Source organism: Orbicella faveolata, unplaced genomic scaffold (genome assembly GCF_042242905.1).
Source record: "Orbicella faveolata isolate gen_17 unplaced genomic scaffold, um_ofav_v1 contig_2, whole genome shotgun sequence".
Taxonomy (NCBI): Eukaryota; Metazoa; Cnidaria; class Anthozoa; order Scleractinia; family Merulinidae; genus Orbicella; species Orbicella faveolata.
In genome coordinates this window covers 11,842,501-11,857,500 of record NW_028301547.1, presented here as the reverse complement: position 1 = coordinate 11,857,500, position 15,000 = coordinate 11,842,501, and the positions used below count along the sequence as shown (strand labels likewise).

At 40.7% G+C, this 15,000-nt stretch overlaps 3 protein-coding genes across 4 annotated transcripts in view; 2 read left to right on the top strand and 1 right to left on the bottom strand.

Moving 5' to 3' along the window:
• Positions 1-2,612, top strand: part of LOC110046028 (DNA-dependent protein kinase catalytic subunit-like) — a 290,155-nt gene extending 287,543 nt beyond the window's left edge. For both annotated transcript variants that reach the window (XM_089289604.1, XM_089289605.1), the window contains 5 exons: positions 410-611; positions 900-1,088; positions 1,498-1,540; positions 1,667-1,754; positions 2,138-2,612. In XM_089289604.1, the coding sequence (XP_089145730.1) occupies positions 410-611; positions 900-1,088; positions 1,498-1,540; positions 1,667-1,754; positions 2,138-2,342 (727 nt within the window). In that variant the 3' untranslated portion in view covers positions 2,343-2,612. The remainder of the gene's footprint in view (positions 1-409; positions 612-899; positions 1,089-1,497; positions 1,541-1,666; positions 1,755-2,137) is intronic.
• A 7,663-nt stretch (positions 2,613-10,275) lies between these two features.
• LOC149111978 (uncharacterized) lies at positions 10,276-10,894 on the bottom strand. The gene is given in 2 exon segments (XM_089290545.1): positions 10,276-10,613; positions 10,616-10,894. Coding segments are annotated over 2 exon segments (573 nt in total). The 3' UTR covers positions 10,276-10,319.
• A 1,262-nt stretch (positions 10,895-12,156) lies between these two features.
• Positions 12,157-15,000, top strand: part of LOC110046039 (ADP-dependent glucokinase-like) — a 12,755-nt gene continuing 9,911 nt past the window's right edge. Inside the window, exon 1 of the mRNA XM_020751701.2 lies at positions 12,157-12,727. Coding sequence (XP_020607360.1) covers positions 12,381-12,727 — 347 coding nt within the window. The 5' untranslated portion in view covers positions 12,157-12,380. The remainder of the gene's footprint in view (positions 12,728-15,000) is intronic.

Here is a 15,000-nt window from a genome sequence, read left to right as displayed (position 1 = left end):
TAGCACAGATCAAATTGGAAACCAAGTCAAGTTCGATCACGGGTCAAGAAAAATTTATCTTGTGACTCGAACTTGACTCGTGCTACGATTAAACTGGGAAGCGACTCTAAACAAATTAGCTTTGATTATATCGACCAAAATCTTGAAGTGCGGTGATCTCCAATGAGAGCACATTATATACATAGGTCGAGTTGAGACTGCAGAACGTTTATTATTTTACTGAGGGTTCTACAACTTTCAGTGTCTGGAACACATCCGGAAGTTCAAGAACGATCAAGGTCAATGGCAAATAAGCTTACTTTTCGAAATTCTTAATTTATTTAAGAGATAGTAAAGGCTCTATTTGTGTATTCAGTTTGTTTTTGTGTATGTGTTGATCATTTTAATCTACTGAGTGTTTCATTTACAGACGTGCTTTCACGCAGCTCTCCGTCTCTCCTGAAGCGTTCCTTACTCTCAGGTCGCATTTTGCGAGCAGTCATGCGTGTTTGTGCATATGTCAGTACATTTTGGGTATTGGGGATCGCCATTTGTCAAACTTCATGGTTGACATGGAAACTGGAGGAATGATTGGCATTGACTTTGGCCACGCCTTTGGATCTGCTACGCAGGTATGACCATGGATTTGTTGCCTGTTGCTGTTGTTTTTAAAAGCATTACTGAAGTATTCATTTAAGAACCAGGGAGTTGAAGATCACGAGTAACCATGCTAGTTATTTGTTTGTTCAGTCGGTCGTTCACCGTTCTGTTAAAATGTTTGGTTTTTAACTTGGGTGCTGTTATTATTACTTTTAGTGTTCAAAGGCTATTCGACGAAGATTGCTTGTTATTTTCTCTGTCTGCTCAGTTGAAAGATGATTTGTTGGTTCACTGCCTGATTATTATACATTTATTTGCAGTTCCTTCCCGTGCCAGAACTCATGCCTTTCAGATTGACTCGACAGTTTTTGAATCTTATGTTGCCACTGAAAGAGAGTGGTACTCTAAAGAACGTCATGGTACATACACTGAGGGCTCTCAGAAATAACCACGAATTGCTCCTTAACACAATGGACGTGTTCATTAAAGAGCCTTCTCTGGATTGGCAGGTCTCTATCGATAAACTCCTAGTTATTTTAGTCTACCACTTCCCTGTAAGAAGCGTAAAAGATTTGTAGTCTTCAACTTCTAACTGAATGCAAACAGTGAAGCAATGCCTTTAAATTTCTTATAAAGTTTGTTATGTAGCTTGTTTAAAACATAGTCCTTGTCTTTTCTAAGGAGATGTCGTGCATTTGTGGGAATTAATTGGACTATTGTCTTTACTGATGGACAGTTTGTGATCAGTAGAAGTGCAGCTGCTATTCACACAATTTTCATCGTGTTATTCAAAATGTTTGGAATCGAAGAAAGGTGGCATTTACAAATGTTCTTCAAATTTCTCCCAAGGATATAGTTGTACGGAATAAGCCTGGAAATTTTGATCACCTGACTCGATGTGTTCTTGCTCTGTTTTAGGTGTTTGCTCGTAAACAAGCCAAGGCTCAAGGAATTAGCACAGGTTCGTGTTTCAGTCATTTTGACTTACATTTTGTTGTCAAAACCAACAGCGTACGGCTGTTCTCTACCCTCTGGTGCGAATCTAAAGAAAAATAAACAAATATCTTGTTTTATGATATGTTTTTAGGCGAAGCCGACGCAGCGTGGTATCCCAAGCAGAAAGTACAAAGTGCTAGAAAGAAACTGGAGGGATTTAACCCGGCGTATGTTATGAGGTTAGTTCAAATTATAGCCGTACTTCTTTCATTTCTGAATTTGATCAATTAGACAAAATTTCATTGCGCGCTGTATCGGCTCACCATATAAGGATAAATAATATAACTGAGCCAGACATCTTCTCGGAGATATTGAAGTGTTACCAGACGTTTTAGTCTTTATGGTGCCTGCTACGTCTTTCAACTCTCTTCTCTTTTAACTTCTGACGAGTTATCTGAAAAGTCGGATTTCTGTACTCGGAGGGGGCTGGGGAGGGTTGAGTTAACACGTTAAAACTGCTTTCAATTAAATTTAACTTACACTGAAAATTTTTAAAACGATCCTTGAAGAAAATGCTGTCATTACATGAGCAGGGGACAAAATTTGCTTTTAATAATTTTAGAGACGATCTGCAATTGGGTCACAAGAACCACCCTTGGTATAAGCAAATGGAGTCTGTATGTCTTGGAGATGAAACTGTTAACGTGCGAGCCCGTGAACCTGAAAGTGGTTTGTCAGTGGAGTCTGAAGTGGCCTGTTTAATGGATCATGCCATGGATCCTAATGTTCTTGGGCGAACCTATCAAGGCTGGGAACCATGGATGTGAGGCGGACAGTGTAGTATTGAACTGAACTGAGCTCAAGGGAATATGAATAAATTTGAGATCCCTGAGTTATAGTTACGCATACCATTTTATGGTAGAAGTTTACATTGTTAACAACTAATCATAATATAATCCCAGTGTATGGGAAATTTTGATTAATCAAAAAAGATTCTGTTTCTTTGTGACCTTAAATCTAAAACGTTTGTTTAAGTAAACAAGCGCATCACACATTGTGTTTACCTCTTGGGACTATTAAATTGAAAAACGCATTTACGCCAGGTTTCTTCCTGAGATTCTTACCACCAATCAATACAACTTGTAGTCCAGTCCCTGAACTCTACCTTTCCCGCGCTGTATTGAATTAAATCCAGGTGGGAAAACGGAAAGCCCAGGATAACTAGAATTCGCATATTCAGAACACTGCTATCCCCTCCCCTCCCCCCCCCCCCCCCAAAAAAAAAAAAAAAAAAACCTCATGGAAAGACCCATATTTGGACGCGATTTTCTTAATAATGGCGTGCCTTTCGGAAAAGTGCACATAATATTGCGATAAAAATTATTTTGAAAGAAGTGGAGTTGGAGTTAAAAACAGTGTGTTCTCGCCTTTCCCCAAAAACTGAACGGCTCGAAGCTAATTACGTTGTCGTGGCTTGCAAGACGTATTTGTGTATGCAGCGAGTGGATTTGGGAAATGACTGTTATACTACAATTCCCGAATTCCGAATTTGTGCGATTACCTTTACCGGTCTGAAACTGACGCTTCTGTGTCAGGGCTTCAGCTACAGGCGTTATCATCGTTGTCACTCCTTAATTGAAAACTCTTATGAAAGATAAATGCGCCCTTTGCACGGCCCCGTCACATGGTACAAAACCAGTCATGCTGGGACGCATGTTGCACAGCTAAGAACTTGTGATGCCATAGAAGATAATTAAATAAGACACTTCTCCAAATTTTAGGCCTGTGTGTTTCCCCAAACTTCAGATATTCGTCGAAATGTCTTGCAGAAATTTACAGAGCCCAGTATGAAAACGCAATGTTGGTGTACCTTCGTGGTACACCAATATGGCGGCCGGAGAATAGTGTAACCATCTGGAACTTACTTTGGCTATCTAGGCAACTGATTATCAGTTCTGAACAAACAAGCATTTACATAAGCACTTTTCCTAGTGCTCTAACTTCTAAAAAAGCTGAAAATTATGAGATAAGTATATATTATCGTCGCACCTTCATAATCCTGAAATTCAAAATGCTCTGCTTTCCAAACGAAGCACGCTGTTGTGCTGTAAAATTGTAAACAGATATAAATATAACACCTCTTATGCCTGACGAGGGTAAAAACTTTGGTGGCTCTAGTTTTGAATTTTAGAAAGTGATGACGTCACGTGAAAATGGTTTATAGTTGTAATTTGCAAGCATGCAAATTATCTTGTAAGGCGGAATATATCTGCATCACATGACTGACTGACGCATCCTAAATAAACTATTCACAATGAATGTCTCTTGTTAGTGGGGTCAGAATAACCCATGTTGAAAATGTGACACGTCATTTTTTGTTCGTGTATTCAAATGTAAATTTACCTCATAAACTTGGAAAATCCAAGTCGTAGGTATGGATGGGAGAGTCATTCGATCCTTCCTTCGCTCACTCCCGCGCTTCTTCGCTTCCCGCAAGACTTTTTGTGAATCCGTTGACCAACCTAAAAGGCTTTCGCAGTAGTAGCGAAGTTCAAGTTATATTGATCTGTTGATCTCCATTTTACATGACGCCCAAGTAATATATCAAACACGAAAAACCGTGTTTGACTACATTTCCAAACACCGAGAAGAGAGTTGAAAATACGACGCGCAGCGGAGTATTTTTGACGAACTTCGAGGTGTTTGGACATGTGGTCAAACATTGTCTTGAGTGTTTGATATACCGTCTCAATGGAAACTAAAACTACGGAGAAAAACGGAGAATTAAAATCGTAAGAATCTATGCTAATTAAGATTAGATATCCAAACACCGTCACGGTCATGATTTCCTTTGTTTAAACTTGATGAATTATTAATGACTTTGAGAATAACTTTTCCCATGGGAATCCCATGGCAAATAACTTTTTCCAAACTTGAATTTTACACAATTTGTTAATCGCAACGTTAAAATACTAGGTAGAAGATTGTATTTACCAAGTTTGCAGGATGTAGCTTGGCTAGAAGACGCTCAGTTTATTTTTCTAATTTTCCATACATTTGTCTGTAGATTTGGCTGGGTAGACGCGGTTCGCGAGAAAAAAAATTACAGACAAATGTATGGAAAATTAGAAAACTTAACCGGCTGCGGCCCCATGCCCCACCGGGGGCAATAAGGATTGATGATGATTCAGACATTGAGTAAAATGTTTATCCACACAAACAACAACAGCCACTTGATGTTGATTATGTCCCAGGTGGGTTTGGAAGGAGGGGGGTGACGGTGGAATGCTTAGGCGCGACGGCAGGGGTCAGTACGGAAAAAGTTTACAGGCATGAAGTACTTTACAGGCAAATCACAACTGGACGGGAAGAAAATCCTGATACAAAATATAAACGAAAAACCCAAACCCTTTCAGTTTTAAAAACATGATGTTGCCAACATGTTAACGTTTTCGGTCGCTAAAAATTGTAGGTAAATGTACCAGTTGCCATCTATATTTTTGGCTTTATTTCAGCCTTGACTTACTGTGGCTTCTTTCAAATCGTGGTAAGAAAGAAATCTCAGCACCAGTAAAACAAACAAATCACACTAAAGGATATGTTTTGCATGATTTTATTTACTTAATGAGGTCTGCAGGTCTGATAACTCTGCTCATTTGTTGTGCTCCTGGCTCAATTTCCGATACAGTGTACGACTCGACTTATGCTTCTCAAACTCATTGATAATTCATCAAGTTTAAACGAGGGAAATCATGACTGTGACAGTGTTTGGATATCTGATCTTAATAAGCATAGATTTTTACAATTTTATTTCTCCGTTTTCTCCTTAGTTTGGTTTCGATTGAGAAGATATATCAAACACTCAAGACAATGTTTGACCACATTTCCAAACACTTCGAAATTTCGTCAAAAATACTCCACTGCGCGTCGTATTTCCAACTATCTTCTCGGTGTTTCGAAATGTGGTCAAACACGGTCTTTCGCGTTTGATATATTACATCATCAAGGGATAATTTTGGAAATACGACAGTTTAAGGCCGATAATTTTTAGCCTCAACTCGGGAAAATGTTGCGCTGATTTTCACTAGTGTTGTTTGTTGTCTTTATTGTAATTTTCGTTTGTCTCGAATCACCATGCTAAAATATTCATATCTGTTTATAAAACGCGTAATTCTCCGGAAACCTGCCGAGCTAGCATTACAATAATACAATAAATAGAAAGACAAAGTGACCCTTTCAGTCACCTCGCTCTAACGCAGCCATGCTGAAGGAAAGCAGTGAGAGCAAGAGTTTTTCCGCAAACCAGTGGGAAAATCGGAACCATCTGTTTTTTGTAGGCTATGAAGCTGTTATTCTCTATCAGTTTAGGAAGGGTCTTTGTATTTTGACGCATTATTTGTCTTCAGAACTTGTCAGGAAATATAACAGATCATTCGTGCGATCTTCCGTTTACTCAATGTCTTGCGGAACAGAGCACGAAATAATCAAGTAGAGTTTTTACAATAATTAGGGAGTTTACGAAGCCACGACGCCGACGCCGAGGACAACGTCGATTAAAAAATGATTTTATATCTTACCTACGAATCTCGCGATACTCTTAAGTCATTTACTTTGTTTATCACTGTCAAAACTATCGCAAAACTAAATCCGGAACACAGCGATAAATTTGAAATAAAAATTCAAAAAATTAGCCGTCGTAGTTCACGTTCTCCAGACAACGCAAAATTTGGTCATTTTGCCTTCACTACACAACCGAACACAGTCAAAGGTTGAGGCATGGGCGCGTTGGTCAGCCAGGCCCAAGATATGTTTTATTTGCGACAGTAAGCTTACAACAACGTGGATAAGAGATACATCAAGTAACGTCCTACATGCGCCAAAGCCGGACACGTAAACCCCAAAAACCTCTTGCTAGGAAAAATAGGGACCGTGTACCCCCGACCAAAGGCAGTGGCGCCACCTTTGGGGTTTTAAGGTTGACATATAAACAACAGAATGAAAAAAACAAATCATATGACGCTAATTACACGATAAAACGAACCTTATGGGAAAGTGCTAGTGGCAAGGCTGACCGTAGAATGTCACAAGTTTCTCAACCGTCTCTTTTACAAACGTATTACCCATGAGCCTTCGCGCACTACTCTCCCACCCAGTTCTCCGTTCCGTGTCGGCAAAATATTAATTTATGTCAATACCGATTATCACAAATTACATATTTTGCCCTCACTACACAACCGAACACGCTCAAAGGTTGAGGCATGGACGCGTTGGTCAGCCAGGCCCAAGATAGAAAGTTAAAGGTAGGGCTTGAGCTCACAGAGACAGAGCCTTAGAAAACTTCTAGCCTACTGACAAGAGAATCCTTAACATAAATGTTCTTCGCTGTGACTGAAGCCCAGCGACCATGGCGCTGAAGATTCCTTTCTGAAACACCAGAGCTGGCAGCTAAAGTAGCTCCACCTGATCTAGCTGAATGAGTGCTAAACTTAGAGATATCTGGTACAATATTCGCGCCGGAAAGACTTTTTTAAAGACTGCCTATAGGTAGAGTAACTAATCGGCTTGTTTATAGAGATAAGGCGCTTATAATTGCCTGAAGCTGAAATGGCCCTAAAAAGATACTCGTCTGAATTTTTCGGAATCTGGGCCTTGTGCATATACAGCTTAAGTAAAGAACACCGACACGTGGTAGACGAGGATTCTGCGATAACGACCGATCTACCCTCCCTCAGTTGGTCCGTCTTGCTTTTCTCTATGCTGATTGTGAGGTAACCCTCGTTAAACTGAACATCTCTGCTACGAATAACCCATAACTCGGAACTTCTAAGAAAACCGGAAAATGCGAGAATGAACATAACTAAATTTCTTAATTGTAGAAGGTCTTCTAGATTAGTCTCTGCAGCAAGAAGCTTGAGGTGGTGAGGGTCCAGGGCCTCCTTCCTATTGAGTATTGGCTGACTGGCAAGGCGAACAGCTCCTTCTTTTACGGCCATAACAGTAGGGTGTAATGTTGGTGAGTCGACGCCTGCAAGAAAATGTATCCACTTGAACGCGTAGAAGGCGCAGTTGATGGTAGCGACGGACTTGGACGACTCCAGGAGGTGTTGCAAGTAGAGGGCACAATCGATGGGTCTGACTGGAAACTCCGAGGTACCCAAGACATCACTAGTTAAGGCTCTCCACTTGTTAAAAGCTCTCAAGTAATTTTCGGATGTCCGGGACGCTTTGGAAGCAAGCAAGGTAGATTTGAGATTCTCCATTAGCTGAACCACTCGCGGAACTTTGGGCCTCTGAAGACCAGAAAACGGAAGTGAAGATATCTGAGGATAAGAAAAAGGAAACATATCAAGAAAATCTAAACCATATCAATGCCACAGGCAGCAATGCACACAATGCTGAATTTCCATTTAACTCACTGTTTTCAGTAACGAAAACCTTTGCCCTCCAGGCAATACACTTCTCGCGTATCACAATACAAAAATAAAAACCATGCTATTCTAGTGGACGTACCCGTCTAGGGCGTTTGCACATAGTCAACATAATATACCCCTCTAGGGTACAAAAAAGAAAATACATATGATAAATCGCCCCTCTAGGGCCTCTCCTGGATGCCTCTCTAAGGCATAACACGTTTAACTAGCAATAACTAACAAATAATAAGTACTTCACGCAAATACGCCTTATCGACACACAGTAAAACAGCTGCAATCTCTAGCCCGAATGGAATCAAACACAAGAAACTAGAAGGCTTTTACGAGATAACTCGGAATCTAATCTGGGAATGATGCTGAAGTCAAGACGTAGAGCCAACGAAACGAATGCCAGTGGCTTGCTACCAAAAATAGAGTTCTTAGCTTTTCCTCTAATGAATAAATTAGGAAAGTTAGGCAGTATAACCCAGTCATGGATAAATGTACTCCAATGGAAACCATCCGAACACAGGATGGGCCAAAAGTGGGCTGACTTCCAAAGGGGAACGATCAGAGTTCCTTGAGCACTGCAAAGCTCCGTCTGCTTAATAACTTTACACGTTAAACACACAGGGGGGCACAGCCAGTTATTATGATGAGACCAATCCTGAGAAAATACATCAACTCCACTCGAACCAGGCTGGTAAAACCTTGAATTAAAGCACTGGATTTTGGCATTGTAGGAACAAGCGAACCTATCGCAGGTATGTGGACCCCATAAGTCGTCAAGAGCATTGAAGACTGTATCGTTGATCATGTAGTCGTCCTTATCAATGAATTTGCTTATATCATCCGCCGCACTGTTTAGGTCTCTTGGGATCCATTGCATATCGATATTAATAGCATTAAGTAAACAACTTCGATGGATATCCATTGCAAGCTCCTGTGATGCTGGAGTCTTAGACCCGGAACTAAGAATCCGGACAACGTTCTGATTATCCGTAAAACACGTGACTGTCTGGGCTTTCAAAAAAACTCCACGAAAGCTTTCACTGATAAAGAAACGGCTAACAGCTCTCTGAATTTAGAACTTTGAGCTCTCTCAAAATCTGACCAGTTTTGATGGAACATCCTCCCCTCGAACTCGATGAAACTGCCGCAAGCTGAGCCAGAAGCATCGGAATAGACGATCTTCGAAGGTTTGTGCCTTACAGGCCAAATAGGAATGCTGTTAAGACTTGCCACATTAGATTTCCAGAAATTCAGCTCAGCCAGAGCTTCAGACGAAAGACGAACGTAAGATTTCCAGGTTGGCGCGGTATTGATGACTGCGAATAAATTTCTAGACATAAGCCTAGAGACATAAGCAACGCAGGAGCCAAGAAATATGATTTTTCCGCAAACAGAGGCAAGCTTACGAATTGGATGACAAGACGAGGAAATGGCCAAAAGAGTCGCTAAGTCTTCTTGTAAACTGGTAATCCGTTTGACATTGGCAGAAATTTCAGAAGTGGAGGTGTTGAGAACGGTTCCAAGCCGAGTAATAACCTGAGTGGGCTCACAAACGCATTTGGCTTCGTTGGGAAGAAAGCCAGATTTAAGAAGATCTGCGTGTACTTGCAAACTAGCGATTTTTGCCTTATTCTTGTCCGCAGCGGCTCCGAGACCATCGTCCAAATAAACCACGATCGACTTTGCTTCAGATCTCCATTTCTTGACTAAAGGCTTGAGTAATTTAGTAAATAGATAAGGCGCGGAGCTGAGGCCAAACGGAAGAACAGAAAACTGGAAAAATCTGGTGCGTCCAGAGGAAAATGTCCACGCAAATGATAGATACTTCATGTGCTCCGGGAATATTTCCATGTGAAGGTAACCAGACTTTAAGTCAAAAGTAAACATAAAATCTCTGGCATTCAAAATCTCTTTCGCAATAGACAAATCCTCACACCTGAATCGGCATTTATAAAGGAACTGATTAACGTGGTGAAGGTCTAAAATTAGACGCTTTTTGCCTGATTTTTGAATAGATACGGACAAAGGATTGATGATAACAGGAGCCTCAAACACTTCAGTGACGCCACCGTTGACAAAGAGATCGTTGATAGCACTTTGGACGAAAGCTGGCTGCTCCAAAGCCGAACTATTATTTTTAGCTGTGAAGGGCGGAGGAATTTGAAGAAGCGGTAATTTATAGCCATATTAAATAACATCCAGAATAAATTTAGGCGCGTGAATGTCGTTCCAGAATGCGAGGGCCCCGCGTAGCCGTCCTTTAACGGACAAATAGTCCTCGCAGGATTTAACCTCGAAAGAATTTCCATTGACACGAAGAAAAACTAATTCGCCGCTATCCTCATGAACAAGGTCTAGTTCCAAATCGACGTCCGAAGTAGGTCATTTGGGATTCTGACATGTATTAGAAGGAACATTAAACCGCAAATTAGGACAGAAAGCCCTCCAATGACCGGGTTTGCCACAAACAAAGCACAAACCGGGTGCTGATCTCTGAGACGAAAGCTGCAGGTTTACAGGCGAAAACAAATTGGGTAGCAGTGAGGCGGAAAGCTGCGCAGTTGTTGAAGTCGATGTGACATTATTTCTTTGCCGGATCGAGCGAGATGTGAAACGCTTCGTGGACCTAGCTGTTCTGGATTCGGCCCTGTATATCTTTTTCTCATCTTTTTCTCATCTTCTTCGTCGTCTGCGAGATCATGGTGTTTATATTCGAGGACCGTCTTCCACCCGTACTGTGATTTATCAGCTAGTAGGATCAATTTTTGACGCTCTTGAAGCAGGTCCATATCTTTATCTAAGGCTTGTTTGGTCTTCTCGACGTCGTTCCTTTCGAGGGCAATCTGGGCGTCTTCAACGGCACCTTTTATAGCTTTGTTCGCTTTGTACTGCTCCTCATTGCTCTTTTCGTTGAAGTGAGGAACGGAATCTCGCTTCAGCCTCTTAATCTCTGACATCTGTTGGGAAGCGATAGACTCGTTAGATCGTTTGAGGTCAGAAATCAAAGTATTTACGAGATCTTTGATCTGAACGATAAGATCTTTGTTGTTTTCAGCGATGACTTTTCTGACGCCTGCTTCATCCTTATCTAGCCAAGGAAAAGTGATGAAGAGAAGAAATAAACCTTATGGGAAAGTGCTAGTGGCAAGGCTGACCGTAGAATGTCACAAGTTTCTCAACCGTCTCTTTTACAAACGTACTACCCATGAGCCTTCGCGTACTACCCTCCCACCCAGTTCTCCATTCCGTGTCGGCAAAATATTAATTTATGTCAACACCGATTATCACAAATTACATATTTCACGTTGTTGTTTTGCAGAGGACGGCAAAGAAATGTACTAAGAATTATAACGCACGTGCACAGCCATTGTACTGCTCATTAATTCTTTTGTCCAGTGACGTTGCCGTTGCCGTCGTGGTTTCGTAAACTCCCTACTGTCTTATTTTTGCGCGCTGATTGGCTCATTTTTATCATCAACAAGAGTACAGACGAATAAAATGTAAATTTATGAAGCTTTCAAGTTCAACTTTCAGCTGTCAAACTGTCAACTTTTTAACCAATGAGATTTTATGGACTTTTTTAAGTAGCTAATGAAAAACTGAGAAAAGCTATTGACAATGTTCGCGTCATTTTGAATAAAATTCCCTTATCTTTGTTTACGGCAAGTTTACGGCTTCTTTTCCCCTCATTTATTCCCGGCATTTGACCATTTTGGGGTCTTGTTATTGTAAAAAACAAATTGACGTCAGTTTTTTATGCGTCTGTCCTCTTTTTGATGATAAATTTCGTCATAACATTGTCAAAGTTTACTGCGGAACTACTCGCCTACGGCTCGTGGTTCCACAGCCACGTTGACAATGTTATGAAGCAATTTCTCATCAATAAGAGGACAGACGCATAAAAAGCTGACGTCCATTTGTTAATTGGACACGTTTCAGGGCGTTTCACGATTAAATAACATGACTACGGGTATTAGTGCTCGAAATCCAAAGATTCCACCTAAGAAGCAGGCTTGTTTTCATATCGATTTCGTGTAAGTATCGACGGCGTAACATATGCTCATATTATGCAAATTTGGCGGCAACCGACTCTGTACGAAGTGACTACAACCACTTCAAATCCCATGCCGCGCGCGTGATGGATCTTGACATGGTAATGACATGTTTGATCGCCTTTAAGCCAATGAAAATTTTCCGTTTCTGGAGAAACGGCATCCTGCAAGCAGAGCACGCAGGGTGAAGAAACTGAAGTCCACAGACCCTCTATTTTTGTCTTTCCCTAAGAGCACCCATTGCGTTTGCGCTTTTTCAAATCCCCTGCGGTTAACACTTTTGTTTGCGGTCTCGACGAACTCGAGACTGAATAGAATTTATTCTAAACGGATTCCGTTACGACTCCAAGTGCTATCTTTATGTCGTTGTTTCTCTCCGTTTCTTTTTGAAATGTTGTCAAGAAGGGAGCAAATGGTTAATACTGTGGCTACTGTAGTCGCCATTGCAGTTGTTGTGGCAGGATGTTTTTACTACCGGAACATGGCAAGTCAAGATCAACGTATTCAAGCAGTTTTGGACGGACTGAAATCTTTGGAACAGGAAAATTCAGTTGTTGGCTCACCTAAAGTGGCTACCTGTTTTGAAGCAACTATGGATTATTTCGTTGACTCTGTGGGGTTGTTAGAAGCACTGAAACTTGAACCTCCCCGGGAAGCAATACCTCATGACGTTGTGAAAACCGAAAAGGAACTTCTGGAAACATTTGCTTTCTTTTTCAATCACAGCGCAGCTTCATCGTAAGTATCATATGTAAGCTTAACTTATCGGGATTTTCAAATATAGCTGTAGCTTAGATAAAACATAATTCAAAAGAAGTAAAAACGTTCTCTGGTTAAAAGAATTAAAAAATAAGAGCTTTCGGCCAAAATGTTGGTGCGCGAATGGAAATATACACAAACAGGGTGTGAAAACGATTTAAAACTAAAATACAATAAAAGTGTGAAAAAAAACTAGAAAGAATGTAAATGACATCTAAATTACAATAAATAAAATAAATTATAATATTTAGAGAGAAAGACGCATCAGCCAACAATAAAATGAAATATTGCTTAGGCAGTACCATCATCAGACTAGTATATGCATACAGGGTAGCTCTTAAATGCCGAGTTTATAACAGTGAAGAGACGAAACAAAAGGTGATACTCACGAGAAAAGGCAAAGTGCTCTGCTGGATTTGAGTCCTGTTTGTTTAGGGAAGGTGTCAGGCGTTTACTTTAATATGCCTCTTTGTATGGGAGAAGATTCCAATTGCTGTCGCAGTCTGAATACTTTGGTGTTCAGTGTTTCTGACTAATTGTGTTAAGTATTCTTTGTTACAAGAATTAGGTGGAAGATTGTCAGAATTTAAGGTGTCCGGTAGATTATACAAATTTCCTATGAAAATTAATTGCTCACAAGTGTGCAAATGTTTGTATATTGCACTCTCTTTGTCAGAGAAAGAGTTCGATCTGTTTTGCCAGTATACGTGGATTGACAACCGACAGGGCAGCTGAATTTGTACACAACATGCGATTTACTCAATGGTGGTGCTTTATCCTTGTTGTTGGCGCACAAACACAGCTTAGTTTCGATTAGTTGTTTTCTCGCGTGCTTTTCGATGTTAGAGTTTGTGAGACATCTAGGAGCTTTCGTTTGAATGATTTTAACAGTTGTGAGGTTTTGTCGCCAATGTAAGGGATAGAAAGCCAGATGATGGTAGTCTTTCTTGTCTTTGGTGTAGTTGTCTCCTGTGCAAGTCCTATCAAGAGTGTTAATAGAACACCGACGAATAAGCATATTGGCAATATGTGAAGGGAAGCTCTTCCAGGATATGATCTTTTTGGTTTGCTTTTAAAGTTCAAATTTGAGTATATTAGGAGAGCAGATTCATTGGATACGGTCGACCAGTGTTCTGACGCCATGGGACAAAACTGTCAAAGTTGGTATATTGGTGTCTTTACGGTAGATTCCGATGTCGTTGGTAGAGATGTTGATATCCAGAAAATGTGGAGTTCTGTTTTCAAATAAATCATAAGGAGCATCAGTAAAACGTACTTGTAGGTTTTTGTCAAACTTGGGGAAGTGATCTTGAATAGGGTTGATTGTGTCGGGTTTGATTAAGGACCATTAAGAGTAATGTGTCGTCAACGTATCTGCAATAATAGGTTATTACTCCCCGATCAAGAAGTTGTTTAACGATTGTTTCTTCGAATTCGGTCGTAATAATATTCGGGAGCTTAAACAACGACGACGACGCCTAGTCAAAAATGAATTTATATTTTACCAGCGAAATTCGCAATTGTCTAGATCTGTTCTGTGAGCCAATGGCTCTAAAAACGTGCCGAGATTAAATATGCAATGACAGCGTTCAATACCAAATGGAAATGCGAAAAATCAGCCTTAGACGTTCGTGTTACTCAGACTACGCAGAACTTGGTCATTTTACGTCCTTGTTTTGCAGAGGACGGCAAAGAAATGCAGGGGCGTAGCCAGGGGAGGGTTCCAGGGGTTCTGGAACCCCCCTTTTGGGTTATGAAAATGGATTTTATTTCAAGAGGAAAAACGTATCGGAACCCCCCTTTCGAAATACTGCGAGACGAGATTTTCGTTTTTGGAAGAAGAACAAAAGAAAATCAATTTAAAAAGGCATCACATGCTATATCGCAAGTTACAATATTATAAGGGTGCGTAAGTTGGACGGATCATACGAGCTTCCTGTATATAGGAGCCTGCAATGTGGAACTTTTCCGTTGGCGGCGCAAGTGGCTAAATGCGAATCAAGACCTACCCAGCAGTGCAGATCAAGCATTAGAAGAATGCAACCATGAATTCTTTCCAAACGTACATAAATTGCTACGCATCTTATGTAGGTTGCCAATTACCTCTGAAGAATGTGAGCGATCGTTGAGCACATTGCGGCGATTAAAAACTCATCTGAGGGCGACCATGACCAGTGAGCGAGAGTCTGGACTTGCGCTAATGAACATCCATTATGGTAGGCAAATTGGCATCGGTGCAACAATCGATATTT